At 40.3% G+C, this 13,467-nt stretch overlaps 1 protein-coding gene across 7 annotated transcripts in view; it reads right to left on the reverse strand.

Annotated features, from left to right (window-relative positions):
- The window catches only part of ubr3 (ubiquitin protein ligase E3 component n-recognin 3), a 125,934-nt gene that overhangs the window by 65,965 nt on the left and 46,502 nt on the right, over nt 1-13,467 (reverse strand). For all 7 annotated transcript variants that reach the window (XR_013816914.1, XM_079822063.1, XM_079822064.1 and 4 more), the window contains 2 exons: nt 10,899-11,344; nt 9,305-9,393 (listed from right to left, as the gene is read on the reverse strand). Coding sequence is in view for 6 of the 7 variants with exons in the window: in XM_079822063.1 (XP_079678189.1) it covers nt 9,305-9,393; nt 10,899-11,344 (535 nt within the window). In the remaining variant the exon portion in view is untranslated. The remainder of the gene's footprint in view (nt 1-9,304; nt 9,394-10,898; nt 11,345-13,467) is intronic.

Consider the following 13,467-nt stretch of genomic DNA (forward strand, 5'->3'; position numbering starts at 1 on the left):
AAAACTTAATTAGTTATATAATGTGGATCTGAATGACTTTTTTTGCACTCTCCTGGTTAAATTAACAAACAGTTAATGGAGGTTCAGGCGGTCATGCATGAAAAGCCGTAACAGTGGAGCTAATGTTGTGTGAACCACTTTGTATTTGTGCAGCATGTGGAAGCTGAAATTAATATTCTTGGTGTGTGACGTGATGGTGAAGCCCAAGGAATGGTTTGACAACCCCTGGTTTAAACAATCTGTGACTGTTAAAGTGCATTTACCATAACATCAGAATTATTTTTAATAAAGTGATGAATGTTTTTTATTTAATTAATTTACTGATCAATACATTTGAAAAAAATATCCATATACTATATATATATAGTGGGGATACACTGCCGATTTTGCCGGTTTGCCTACTTACAAAGCATGTAGAAGTCTGTCATTTTTATCATAGGTTCTCTTCAACTGTGATAGACGGAATATAAAACAACAAAACTCAACAAAATTCCACAACAAAAATCCACAAAATCACATTGTATGATTTTTAAGAAATTAATTTGCATTTTATTGCACGACATGAGTATTTGATACATCAGAAAAGCAGAGCTTAATATTTGGTACAGAAACCTTTGTGTGCAAACCTGCTCAAGAACTACAGGAAACACATGATCGCTGTAATTTCAAACACTGCAGCAGGGATTTTGTCCCACTCCTCCATACAGACCATCTCCAGATCCTTCAGGTTTCGGGGCTGTCGCTGGGCAACACGGACTTTCAGCTCCCTCCAAAGATTCTCTATTGGGTTCAGGTCTGGAGACTGGCTAGGCCACTCCAGAACCTTGAGATGCTTCTTACAGAGCCACTCCTTAGTTGCCCTGGTTGTGTGTTTCAGGTCGTTGTCACACTGGAAGACCCAGCCTCGACCCATCTTCAATGCTCTTACTGCACTCTGAGACTGAGGGAAGGAGGTTGTTGGCCAAGATCTCGCGATACATTGCCCCATCCATCCTCCCCTCAATACGGTGCAGTCGTCCTGTCCCCTTTGCAGAAAAGCATCCCCAAAAAAATTATGTTTCCACCTCCATGCTTCACGGTTGGGATGGTGTTCTTGGGGTTGTACTCGTCCTTCTTCTTCTTCCAAACACCGCAAGTGGAGTTTAGACCAAAAAGCTCTATTTTTGTCTCATCAGACCACATGACCGTCTCCCATTCCTCCTCTGGATCATCCAGATGGTCACTGGCAAACTTCAGACGGGCCTGGACATGCGCTGGCTTGAGCCGGGGGACCTTGTGTGCGCTGCAGGATTTTAATCCATGACGACGTAGTGTTAATCTAATGGTTTTCTTTGAGACTGTGGTCCCAGCTCTCTTCAGGTCATTGACCAGGTCCTGCCGACCGTGTAGTTCTGGGCTGATCCCTCACCTTCCTCATGATCATTGATGCCCCACGAGGTGAGATCTTGCATGGTGCCCCAGAACAAGGGAGATTAACCGTCATCTTGAACTTCCATTTTCTAATAATTGTGCCAACAGTTGTTGCCTTCCCACCAAGCTGCTTGCCTATTGTCCTGTAGCCAATACCAGCCTTGTGCAGGTCTACAATTTTATCCCTGATGTCCTTACACAGCTCTCTGGTCTTGGCCATTGTGGAGAGGTTGTAGTCTGTTTGATTGAGTGTGTGGACAGGTGCCTTTTATACAGGTAACGAGTTCAAACAGGTGCAGTTAATACAGGTAATGAGTGGAGAACAGGAGGGCTTCTTCAAGAAAAACTAACAGGTCTGTGAGAGCCGGAATTCTTACTGGTTGGAAGGTGATCAAATACTTATGTCATGCAATAAAATGCAGATTAATTATTTAAAAATCATACAATGTGTGGATTTTTGTTTTAGATTCTGTCTCACAGTTGAAGAGTACCTATGATAAGTATTACAGACCTCTACATGCTTTGTAAGTAGGAAAAACTGCAAATTTTGAAGCTTCTAAACTCCTAATTTACTGCTTATTAAGAGTTAGTAAGGTAGTTGTAAAGTTTAGGTATTGATAGGATTAAGGTCATAAACAGGCAATATACTAGTAATATGCATGCTAATAAGCAACTAGTTAATAGTGAGAAATGGACCCTAAAATAAAGTGTTACCATAAAGTTTAATCCCAGTATTTCTGTGATAATCCATTTCATACCTATACATGACAACAGCTCTCTCTGGGTCAGCGGCAGTGCGGACACAGATTTAAATAAGTTGTTCTTTGAGTACGATCAGCATTGATCGTACTCAAAGGTTTAGAAACAGAATCATTGCCATTTAGGAATAAAATCACAGATGTGTTTTGAATTGAGATCGCAATCTTTTAACAATGAATCGTGCAGCTCTACCACAAGCCAAGCACTGGCTCCCACCTTCAACTCTGTAGCATAAAGATTCGCAGTCAACACAGATTTAATGCATGTAGTTACTTATTATAAAGAGTAAATCACTTTTAAAGTAGCGTTCTCAGTCGTAAACACTGCTGACTGGGAACGCTACTTTTAAAAGTCTGCTTTTCCATTAATTACCTTTTCTAAATCACTCCTAAACGTTAAAGAACATGTTCAATTTCAAAGCAAATAGAGGCTTTGTAAATGTCAGTGTGTGTTTGGATTGATTTATAGCTTAAGGTGCACTGATAGTGGCAGGAAGTCTATGGGGAAATGAACGTTTGTGTTAGAAAGTTAATGTGACAGTGTTTGCCTGAGGCGGTCTGCCAGGTACTGCTGCCCTCCACACACCCGTCCTAAAGAAACACTATAATACAAGATACTACGACAACTAGCCGTCACATGTGGACAATTCGTGACATTTGTACACAGTAAAAAGGTCAAAACATCAAATTTCATGATGGTAAAACTAGTTTGTTGATTATATTCAAATCCATTCATCCATTTCCATCCAGTAGATCTTTTTCCTCAGAAAAACACACAAGCATACACCAACTCAATGGTTAATGCAGACTGATCTACAGAAAACTAGATTAATGAAGGAACCTGACCACCAGATCACCAATAAATGATATATTTAATCACAAAGCAATTAAGCGGAAATTACAACTTAACACAGGAGACGTTTACATAGCAATAACAGCAATGTGCGAAATATGAGGGATTTAAGACATAATTATCATCCTATGCAATATTGAACAACCAAAATTATAACAAAAGTTTCAATCCCAGTATTGCTGGTGGTAGCGAAAGATATGCTGAAGCATTATTTAGCATCACAAGAGAAATATACAACATTTTATTCAATGTAATATCCAGACCAGTGGTAATTTGACAGCAAATTTTGATTTAATTTTAGTTGTAGTAATAGTCTTTTGACTAAACTGCTATTTAGTTTTAGTCATATTTTCAGTCACCTAAATTGTTTTTAGTTTTAGTCTAGTTTTAGTCGTCTGAATATCATACGATTTTAGTCGACTAAATCTACAGTAGATTTAGTCAACAATAATCTAATGAGTTTTGTTAAATTGCATTTACATTTACATTTACGCATTTGGCAGACGCTATCCAAAGCGACTTACATTGCATTCAAGGTACACATTTTACATTTAGTAAGTTCTTGCTTTCCCTGGGAATCGAACCCATGACCTTGGCGTTGCTAGCGCCACGCTCTACTGTTTGAGCTACAGGAAAGAATTGTAATGTATTAATTGAGCATTTAAGCATTACATAACCGACTGTTACTTGAATACATGTCAAAAATTACATTTTGACATAATTGAGCGTTGTTGACCGTTCAAGCACAAAAATACACGAAGGAGAGCTCTTAATTTTGTTTGTTTTTTAAAAACATTTATATAGTTTTTGTAATTTTGTATTTCTGTTTTAGTTAGTATATCAGGTTAAGCTAAAACTTCAAATAAGTTTAGGTAATTTTTTTTTTATTCAGTTAACATTTATTTAATTTCAAGTAATGAAGATTTTTAATGGTTTAGTTAACTATTAATAAGTTATAATAGTGAACTAAAACCATTAAAACTCTTAATAACTTTAATTTATAACCTTGATACCCTTTATTGAATAATGTGTGACAAATACTGTTCTTAGTCTTTCCTCCTGACAATGAATTAAATGGGAATGAAATTAAATACAGTTTATTGTGTAACCAAATATATATTATATATTATATTATATATATATATATTCGTAACTTTTAATTATAAACAAGCTCGAAATACACATTGGGATGCACATAGGTGCGTCCCAATTCGCATACTTGTGTACTATTCTATAACGTTTTTAAGTATAAATAGTGTAAGTAGTGTGTCCACACTGAAAAGTCCAAAAAGAAAAAGTGCACTTTAGATACCCAGATGACGCACTAAATTATTTACACGGAACTTCATTTAGACCCTGGTTCCTGCGGTCGAAACACACCGAGTACCAGCCCAAAGTTCCTAGTTCCTGGGGAAAGCTCCTGCGGTGGAAACGCGGCTATTGATTGAACCGCTCTGAAGCGCTGTCACGTGAGCCTGTAGAAGCACAACAGCGCCGTGTTTTCCCGCGGTTAGATCAGCACGTTTCAATTCAAATGTGTGCATCTATTACACACAACATCAGTTCTGACTGAATCTCTTCCCTAATCTCCCTAACATCTGGGGGGGGGGGGGGGGGGGGGGGGGGGGTTATTCGTTGACGAAAATGACAGTAGATTTCCGTCATAGTTTTTGTCATTCAAAACTGGTTTTTATTTAGTTATCGTCTCGTTTTCGTCAAAAGGTCGTTGACGAAAATTATGACGAAAACTATTTGCCAACGAAATGAACACTGATCCAGACAAACTATATGAAGCAGAAATCTATCAGCCTCAGACAGCACCGCTCCTCACGAAAACATATTGGCCGTTACATTGGCGATAAGCAATTATTAAACCACTAATTGTTTCAATAATGAGACATTTTCAATGAAATCACACATTTCAATGCGATTCCAATAGCTGCACAGAAACTGAGTTTTTACAATCTGTGCTATTATTGTGGCATCAACTTTTTCAGATACATCTGCCCATAAATGTCACATAAAAGCAAACTGGCTGGTTGGTTGGTTGCTTACATGTTAGTTAGATGGTCTGTTCCTCCTGTCTAAGTGGTGAAAATAAGCTTCAAAGTTGACCAGACTATATGCAGACAGCAAGTCTGGCTTTGAGAGAATATATTATTTGATCAAAAATCAAATCAAAAATACATTAAAGACAATTTGAGTGTCAATAAGATCATATCCCTCTGTAAACATCTTCCATTTCCACTGTCCCATCACGGTCTCGGCTCTTATTTCTGCAGTAAGCCGTCCAGTACTGCTCTGAGATTCATTACCATACGCACAGATGCTCAAAACGCTGGTCCAATTTATCTCATTATAATTCCAGTGCAAATATCCATGTCCAAAGTGACCTTTGATTCAAATCTGGAAAACAAATGGAGCCTGTACAGCAGAGCTCAAGAGAATGTTTTATTCTGGCAATCCAAGACACACGCACATCTATAATACAGACACCGCTCAATGTCAGCGGGGACATCAGCCATGGGCGTCTGAAGCTAATATTTCAACCAAATCTCAACGTCATTCTAGCATTTGCTGGTGACAAATGGTGAACAACAAAGACATACTGTTTCTCTAAACAGATCAGATATAATCTGATGCACTGATATTTTGGCAGCCAAAAATATTTGGATGAAAATGAAAGAGTTTGGAGGGCTGAATAATTGACCAAAACATTATGTTTAATTAGCGCTTCTCAGACACTGGCACGTTTTTACAGTATTTGTCTCTTTTTCATGCACACAACATGGATGTGCTACAACAGCAGGGTTTGATAAGGACTGTCCGATGACCCAGGCCACTGTAAAAGACACTCGGTCGAAAATTGTCAATTATTCACGTTTTTAAAGTCTTGCCAATTTAAACGTTCAAGTGATTTTAAACCATTCAAGACGAGAATACACACAAATACACACAAAAGTATGTCAAAATGCTGTCTTGGCAAGTATCCTCGTAAACAAAGTCAGTTTTGTCTTAAGTGAAGTTGAGTTGAGAAAGAAAACGCATGTGTAACAGTATATTGGATCCGTGCATTTGCTCTTAAAGTGACAGCAGCCTAATGGCACTTTTCCACTGCATGGTACAGTTCGGTACGGCTCAGAACGGCTCGCTTTGGTGAGTTTCCACTGCATGGTGCGATTCGGTACGGTTCGCTTCAATAGTTCAATAGTTTACTCGTGAGCCATCGAGCAAATCAAGTGATATCGTCTGCTCTGCACTTTGTTGTACGAGTGCCAACTCTCTTGTTTTTAGCAGTATTTTGTTTTGCTGTTATCAGCCTCCTTTGAAACAAACTTATTTGTCTTGTAGTTAAAAACATCCACATGCCGAGAAGTACAAGCGGCACAATTACAACGATCATTCTTTAATCCCACCCCCTTTAAAGCGGTGCTAACTGCAGTGGAAAACCAAACCGAGCCGTGGTAAAGCGTTATAATATACTTTCTGCCATCTATGGCATTAATGTTAATCAAACAACAAAAGACAAAGAAAAATCCCTTGCATTTATTGAAAAATCCTTAGCCTTGAGCTCTGAACAAGCAAACATGATACAATACAGGGTTTTCACTTTTAATCAATCTTCATTTTGATGAACCATTATGAATTCTTAAATTGTATGATGTATAATGTTGACTGTACTGAGACATTGTAAGGTTCAGATTAAAACTTCATCACTCATGCTTTAAACAGTGTCACTGCATTCTCCCTCTTGATCTCAGTGAGTAGCACACAGCAGAACTGCCCTGAAGTGCAACAATACGGCCCCTGAGAATCCCCCCCCCCCATCCCACACACACGCTTCTACTAAAAGGGCCTGAGGGAGTGTGTGTAGGGCAGAACAGAGGCAATTTAAGTCACCTTCCTTCAGAGAGTAAAATTACACCCAACACCTTCAGCATTCAAAGATTTCTTCAAGTTTACTATGTCCTCTAAACTCCACGTCTGTGTGTATTTGCGAGACAGCTAGTTATAGACCATAAACCGTTAAGAACTCTACATTGGAAAGCTTATAATTACAACCAGAATTTAAAAAAAAATACATGTCTAAATGGAGATTTGATTTTCACTTTTATTCCTCATAGGTGAAGCTACAATAATATTTGTTAAAATATCTTGAGTACCATACAAATACCATAACGCACTGATGGACCAAAACATTATGACCACTCAAAGGTGAAGAGAAAAACAATGCGTCATCTCCTAACAAGGTGTCATGTCAAGGTCTGGGTTGATTAGATGGTAAGAGAACAAATCACTTCAATGTGTCGGATGCAGGAGAAATGGGCTGGAGTAAAGACCTTAGATGGTATGGCTAGACAAATGGGTCAGAGCATCTCTGAAACGGCAAGGCTTGTGGGTTGCTCGTGGTCAGCAGAGGTAAGAACCTACCGACAGCAGTCAGAGGAAGGACAAACCACAAATCGGCATATGGGGCTGCAAAGCAGCAGACCAGTCAGAGTGCACACAAAGACCCATGTTTACTGTCGAAAGCACCTACAATGAGCACACAAGTGTCTGTACTGGACCTTGGAGCAGTGGAAGAAGGTAGCCTGGTTCTAGAAGTCCCATTTAATTTTGCATCATGTGTACGGCTGTGTGCATATGAGCCATTTACCTAGGGAAATAATGCCACCAAGATGCACTGTGGGAAGCCAGTATGATGCATGTATGATGCTCTGGGCAATGCTAAGCTGGGAAACCCTGGGTCTGGCCATTCATGTAGCCGTAAATTTGACACTTTGCCTAAACGTTGCAAACTAGGTACACACCTTCATGGCAATAGTATTGGCTGATGGCAGTGGCCTCTTACAGAAGCATAATGCACCCTGCCACACTGCACACATTGTTCAGGAATGGTTTGAGGAACATGATGAATTCAAGGTAGGGATGTGATGGTGAGAACATTTTCCCACTGTTTAATCAACGTGTGCCAACACCGGTAATACCGGTATCATCGGGAGGAGGGGGATGTTGGGAGTTTTCCCTCTTTTGCACCTCACTTTTAAATCTTTGATTAAAAAGCGCACGGCCACACGGGCATTCATAACGGTATAACCCACACAGACTTGAAGGATCTGCTGCTAACGTCTTGGCGCCAGATACCACAGGACACCTTCAGAGGTGTTGAGTCCATGCATTCATGGTGCACTAACAAATGGCAATAATTCAGAACCATGGCATATACCCAAGTAATGTGGAATTACCTTATGACATGGCAATTTCTATTAGGCAGAGGCCATTTGCACTAAGTACAAATTGTTAGATGCTATTTATACTTAGCACAAAACACTGATGTGCACTGCAAATAGTATCTGCCGTTATCTGCACTATGAGTGTATGATTATTTATAAAATTGATAGTCCCAGTCCTTGATTCAGACTGGTTGAGTCGTGTCAATTCAAGGTTATTGTAAATTACACTACAAACAATCACCTGTGACCTCCGCTCTGGTTCGTGCCTAACATCCCTTTAGTTTATTAAATTTATTAAAATCAGAAATAGATGCTGCCTTACTGGGACATACTTGTCCCTGTCCCTAAAGCCCTTCCTTACACCTACCCCTAACCCTCCCGATAAACACTTTATTCCTACTAGTAAATATCCATTAAGCACTTTATTTCCTGTTTAAAAAAAATATATAAAAATAAAAAAATAAAAATAAACGCCTCTCCGAGATGATATGCAATGGTAAAAGTGAGAAGAATGAGTTTGGAAAAAAGTGATTCAAACCCTGGTCGGTCAAGTCAAAAGTTAAGGCCACCCAGGCTCTCCACGGCAGTGCTCCTGTCACCAGACAGGTTTCTTTTTGTCAGGTTCAACCAGACATTGGTGGGCAGAGTAAATAGCCTCTGCCAACAAGGTGAACTATTTGAAGACTAATCCCATTTTAAATTCTAAATCACGCATTATATTTTGAGACTTCTGCACGGTTTCATTCCATAGATGGGATAGATACAAGAACACATCACATATAAAAGTCCTGAACGTCTGGCCTGTTTTGCACAACCCATAAACATGAAGAACAACAAACACTGACAGCCTGAAATATATTGTGCGATCGAGTTAAAACATATCCTGATTAAAAATGTATGTTGGGTCTTCAGATCTGACATACGTCAGAATGAAAATCAATCAAATAAACATGAAGCTGATCATCTACTAATTAACAGCTGGAGAGACTCATCAGATTCATAAATGTCATAAAGGTCAGCAAACAACTTCAGCTCATATTCAAACTCACCAACATCCATGGCAGTCTCCATGAAGCTCTTCTGCCTGGAGGCAAACTCCGCCAGCAGCTTCTGCTGTCTCTCTCTTGCCCTCTGCCGCCTGCAGATGTCAAAACACAAACATCATTAACTTTAAATGGTCAAATATTATCAAGCAGCACGGAAATGTTGACATGACCATAATCGGATTACATTTGATGACCGTTTGAAAGATGGATTTGACCACAGTTTACTCCAGCAGATTTTGAGGATGGGAATATGTTCCTTCTCAGACAGTCATTAAGTCCAATGGAAATCCTCATTAGTAAGGGATGCACTGACAGAAATTATGGTCGATATATAATTATTTACATTTCATGTTGTTTTATGATATTTTCATGTTAACCAATATAATGGTGATATCAAATGTAAACTATCATGCTATTAGTGATCAATTTACACATTGTTTTCTAGGAGCGTACAGCACGCACAATTGGTAATAACATCACCCTAACCTGGAAGAATGTGTATTGTGCTTAAACTCTAAATGGTTTATATAGAGAACTATAGAGAACTTTCCATAGGGGGGTGAGTAGTCTGGATGCCTGCTGAATTTAGCTCCGCCCACAAGATTTGAGGTCGGGAAGTTCGGTCCGGACTTGATCTGTTGTGGAGCAACTATGCTAGAACCAGATTTGTTTGGACCAATCAAATTGTCAGGGCGGGCTTTATAAGATGATGGACAGATGATAAACAGCAATGCAATCATCCACGTCATCAAAGAGCGCTTGGGTTGAATTCGTTCTAATCCTAAGCGGAGAACTTGTTCGTATATGCATTCACCTTTACTATTTCTCTCAAAAATGATGATCATGTTGGTAAATACTCAATGTATCCTTAAATTGATTTTTACAACACCGGCAAAGATCTTTCACACTCATCATCATCTTCTACGTCTTCCAGTGTGCGTGCAGTTAAGTTCTTGCAGTTGACAACTATGCATCTCTCCGTTGCTCTGATTGGTTGTAGGTCTATCCAATTGAGCGCAGAGGCATTTTCTTTCCTGGTTCGGTTGAAACACACCCCATTATCACAGCCCAATGGAGCGATATCAGACTCATATTCTGACTAGAATAGGAGTATGACGACATCAAAAATCCTTCCAATAGCAACAGATGGCAACAACTGAAAAGTTCCTGCTCCATAATAAGAGGTGCTGATGGGCAGTTTATTACTTGTTCCTTCAACACTACAGGAGCATTGAAGAATGAAAGACTTCATAACATAATTCTGAGGCTCTGAGAAAGGGTGAAAAAGACCATAAATGTTGGCCGCAAAAAAAACCTTGACTAACAAAAAAGCTGTATAAAGCTCCTAGATCACCTGATTTTCCACAGCTCATGTTTTCTGGAGTTTTTTGTCTAATGAAATTCCTGGAAAGATACATTTGCAGTATTTCGCCAGCAGAACAATCCAAAACACATTAAACAACAGTACAACCCACTGAAGAGATGCATGTCTATACCTCACAGCGTTTATTTCCTTCCCGCTAAAAAAAACAACGATGGTGCTGCTGGGAATAAAGTCTAATCAAATGAAATGACACCTTTGACAGGGAACACACACCTCTCTTCCTTGTCCATACTCTTCTTATCTCCAGGACTGTTCTTCTTGGGTGGTACGGGTGGACACACCTTTCCACAGATGTCCTGTAGGCATCTCTTGCTGTGCCGGCTACGGGCGGCAGCTTTGGCCAAGATTCTTTCGATGGCTGTTAAACCATCTCCGTGTGCGTGATGGGCCGGATCCACCTCGGCCAACCAGCTAAGAGACAGAGAGTTCTGCTTGGCAGACAGTTTCTGGTGCAGTTTGACCAGGAGTGACAGCATGCTCTCACGGATCTCCAGGATCTCGGTCACCAGCTGCGGGGGCGAGCCTGGTGGCAGCCAACGGGCGGAGGAGGACTTGGGCCGCACCGCCTGACTGGCCTCGTGGTTGCTGCGATTAATGATCTCCTGGAATTTCCTCCTGCGCTCCGCCACTAGACTGAACACTTGAGCTTCACGCAGGTTCTGAGGAGAAACCACAGACAGAGAATAAACAGGTCGAAATGACAAATAGACATAGAAACAATTATGAGGCCACGTCACACTCATGGTTACGTTGAGAAGATTTGTTTGGTCATAGTCATTCAGAGTAAGTAATTCACAATGTTATTAAAGCAATAACTCACTCGAGGGTGAGGCAGTGGGTTAAATCATTGTAGCGCAAGTCTAAAAGTTAAGGTCATAGACAGAGAGAGATGGATAGATATTTTATATACACATTTTATAGTAGATTTATCATCATTTATACTGTATAACTCTGGACCAGTATGTCGCATTCTAGCATTGACTGCATCTTTATACAAAAATATTATTGAGATACACTTCTTGCTTGGCGTCTTCGGATAAGTATTTTTGATATATTACTTTAAAAGAGACTACAGGGGCACCATTTATTGATATTAATAGATTCAAGGTCATGACACACCAAAAGTGTCGACGAAAGCCAAATGTGTTGTCGCCCTGCATACATCTGGGCCAAAAAGCTGAACTTGAACACACCACAAACACTACAGCCAACGGCCAACTAGCATGTGCGCTCTATGCCTGCATGGGAGATAGTGGCAGTAGTCTATGGCCCTGTCCCAAATGGCACACTTCATGTGCATTTTCGGTCTTGTGGACTTACAATGGCTGCCTACTAGACTGTAGGGCGTCCCATTTGTTAATGTAGGTTAATGTAGCCCACGAGCACCCCCTTTATGGTCAATATGCGCCCTCGATGCGCACTTTTACCGAGCCCGCACTGATGCGGGCTACGCAGCGGACTTCTTCCCAACAGTCAAAGCACCATTACGTCACGAAAGTGCGGACTCGTTGGAAGACTTTGAGGGTTTAGGGTGCCATTTGGGACAGGGTCTTACAGTCTTGTTGACTTTATATTGACCATTAAGACCATGAGACCGTAGGGTGTCCCATTTGTTAATTTAGGTTAATTTAGCCTGTGAACACCCTCTTTGCGGTCAATATAGCCCTTGATGCGCACTTTTGCGAGCCCGCAATGAAGCGAGCTCCGCAGCAGGCTTCATCCCGATAGTCAAAGCGGCATTATGGCATGAAAGTGCGGACTCATAGGAAGACCGCAAGTAGTGCCATTTGGGACAGGGCCTATATCTCTCGTTCAAAACATTTTTCCAATCTGAAAATCCAATCGGAGCGATCTGTACGGCAGCAATTCAACATGGTAAATTGGCCAAAAAGCCATTGACGGGCCCTGACTACTGCCAACAGTGCACTCAACAACAGCCCGAATTTGGTCTACGGCCAACCGTTGGATTGGTGTGTTATGGCTCTGAAACACTTTCTAGAGTTTTAGGGGCTGTTCCCACAGAATAGGCTTTTGAGTTTTAAAATCTTGCTAATGATGCGTAAGAGACACGAGTGCAACAGTCAAATACATCCATCTAGCGAATGTTTACGTCTGGAAAAGCAGTGCATTGGAATGCAAAAACGAGTTCTGTTCGAACAGGCACTTGCAGCAAATGGTCTGAAAAAAAGTCCCATAAAGCAAATCTATGTTCTGAAATTTGTATGCGGCTCAAATGAGGATTTGGGATTTCTGAACCAGTTAGCAGCCCCAGAGGAAGATCACTTTGTCTCTCATAAGAAACAGTTATTAGCAAGTGACATTTGCTGCCCAATGGGGCAAACAGAAGGGCAGGAAATAAGATCACGGAAGGACTTGCTCAAGGTTAGACCTGACAATGGTCTTAAAACAGCAGGGTCCCTGTGGATCCTTAAGTCTTATGAAATTTACAGCCATAAAAAGTCTTAAATATCTTTAGTGGTATAAGACGTCTTGTCAAGAGGTCAAATATACGGACAGAAAAACAGGAATCCAGATATAGTGGATTGTGTTTGATTATTAAACTTCAAAAGGCCGATATAATTTTATCAATAAACCTTTTTAAATAAAAGTGAGAGTAACCACAATAATTCTGCAGATCCATAAGCACCACCTACTGTCAGAGAGTGAACTTGCATTTTCATTCAGTCCATCTCCTGTTTATGACCAATGAAAAAATTGGCCCATATTTTTACACAGCACAACATATACACATTGTTGTTAAGCAGTGTATTGAAAAAGAAGC

This window comes from Gobio gobio (genome assembly GCF_949357685.1).
Source record: "Gobio gobio genome assembly, chromosome: 7".
NCBI classification, from domain to species: domain Eukaryota; kingdom Metazoa; phylum Chordata; class Actinopteri; order Cypriniformes; family Gobionidae; genus Gobio; species Gobio gobio.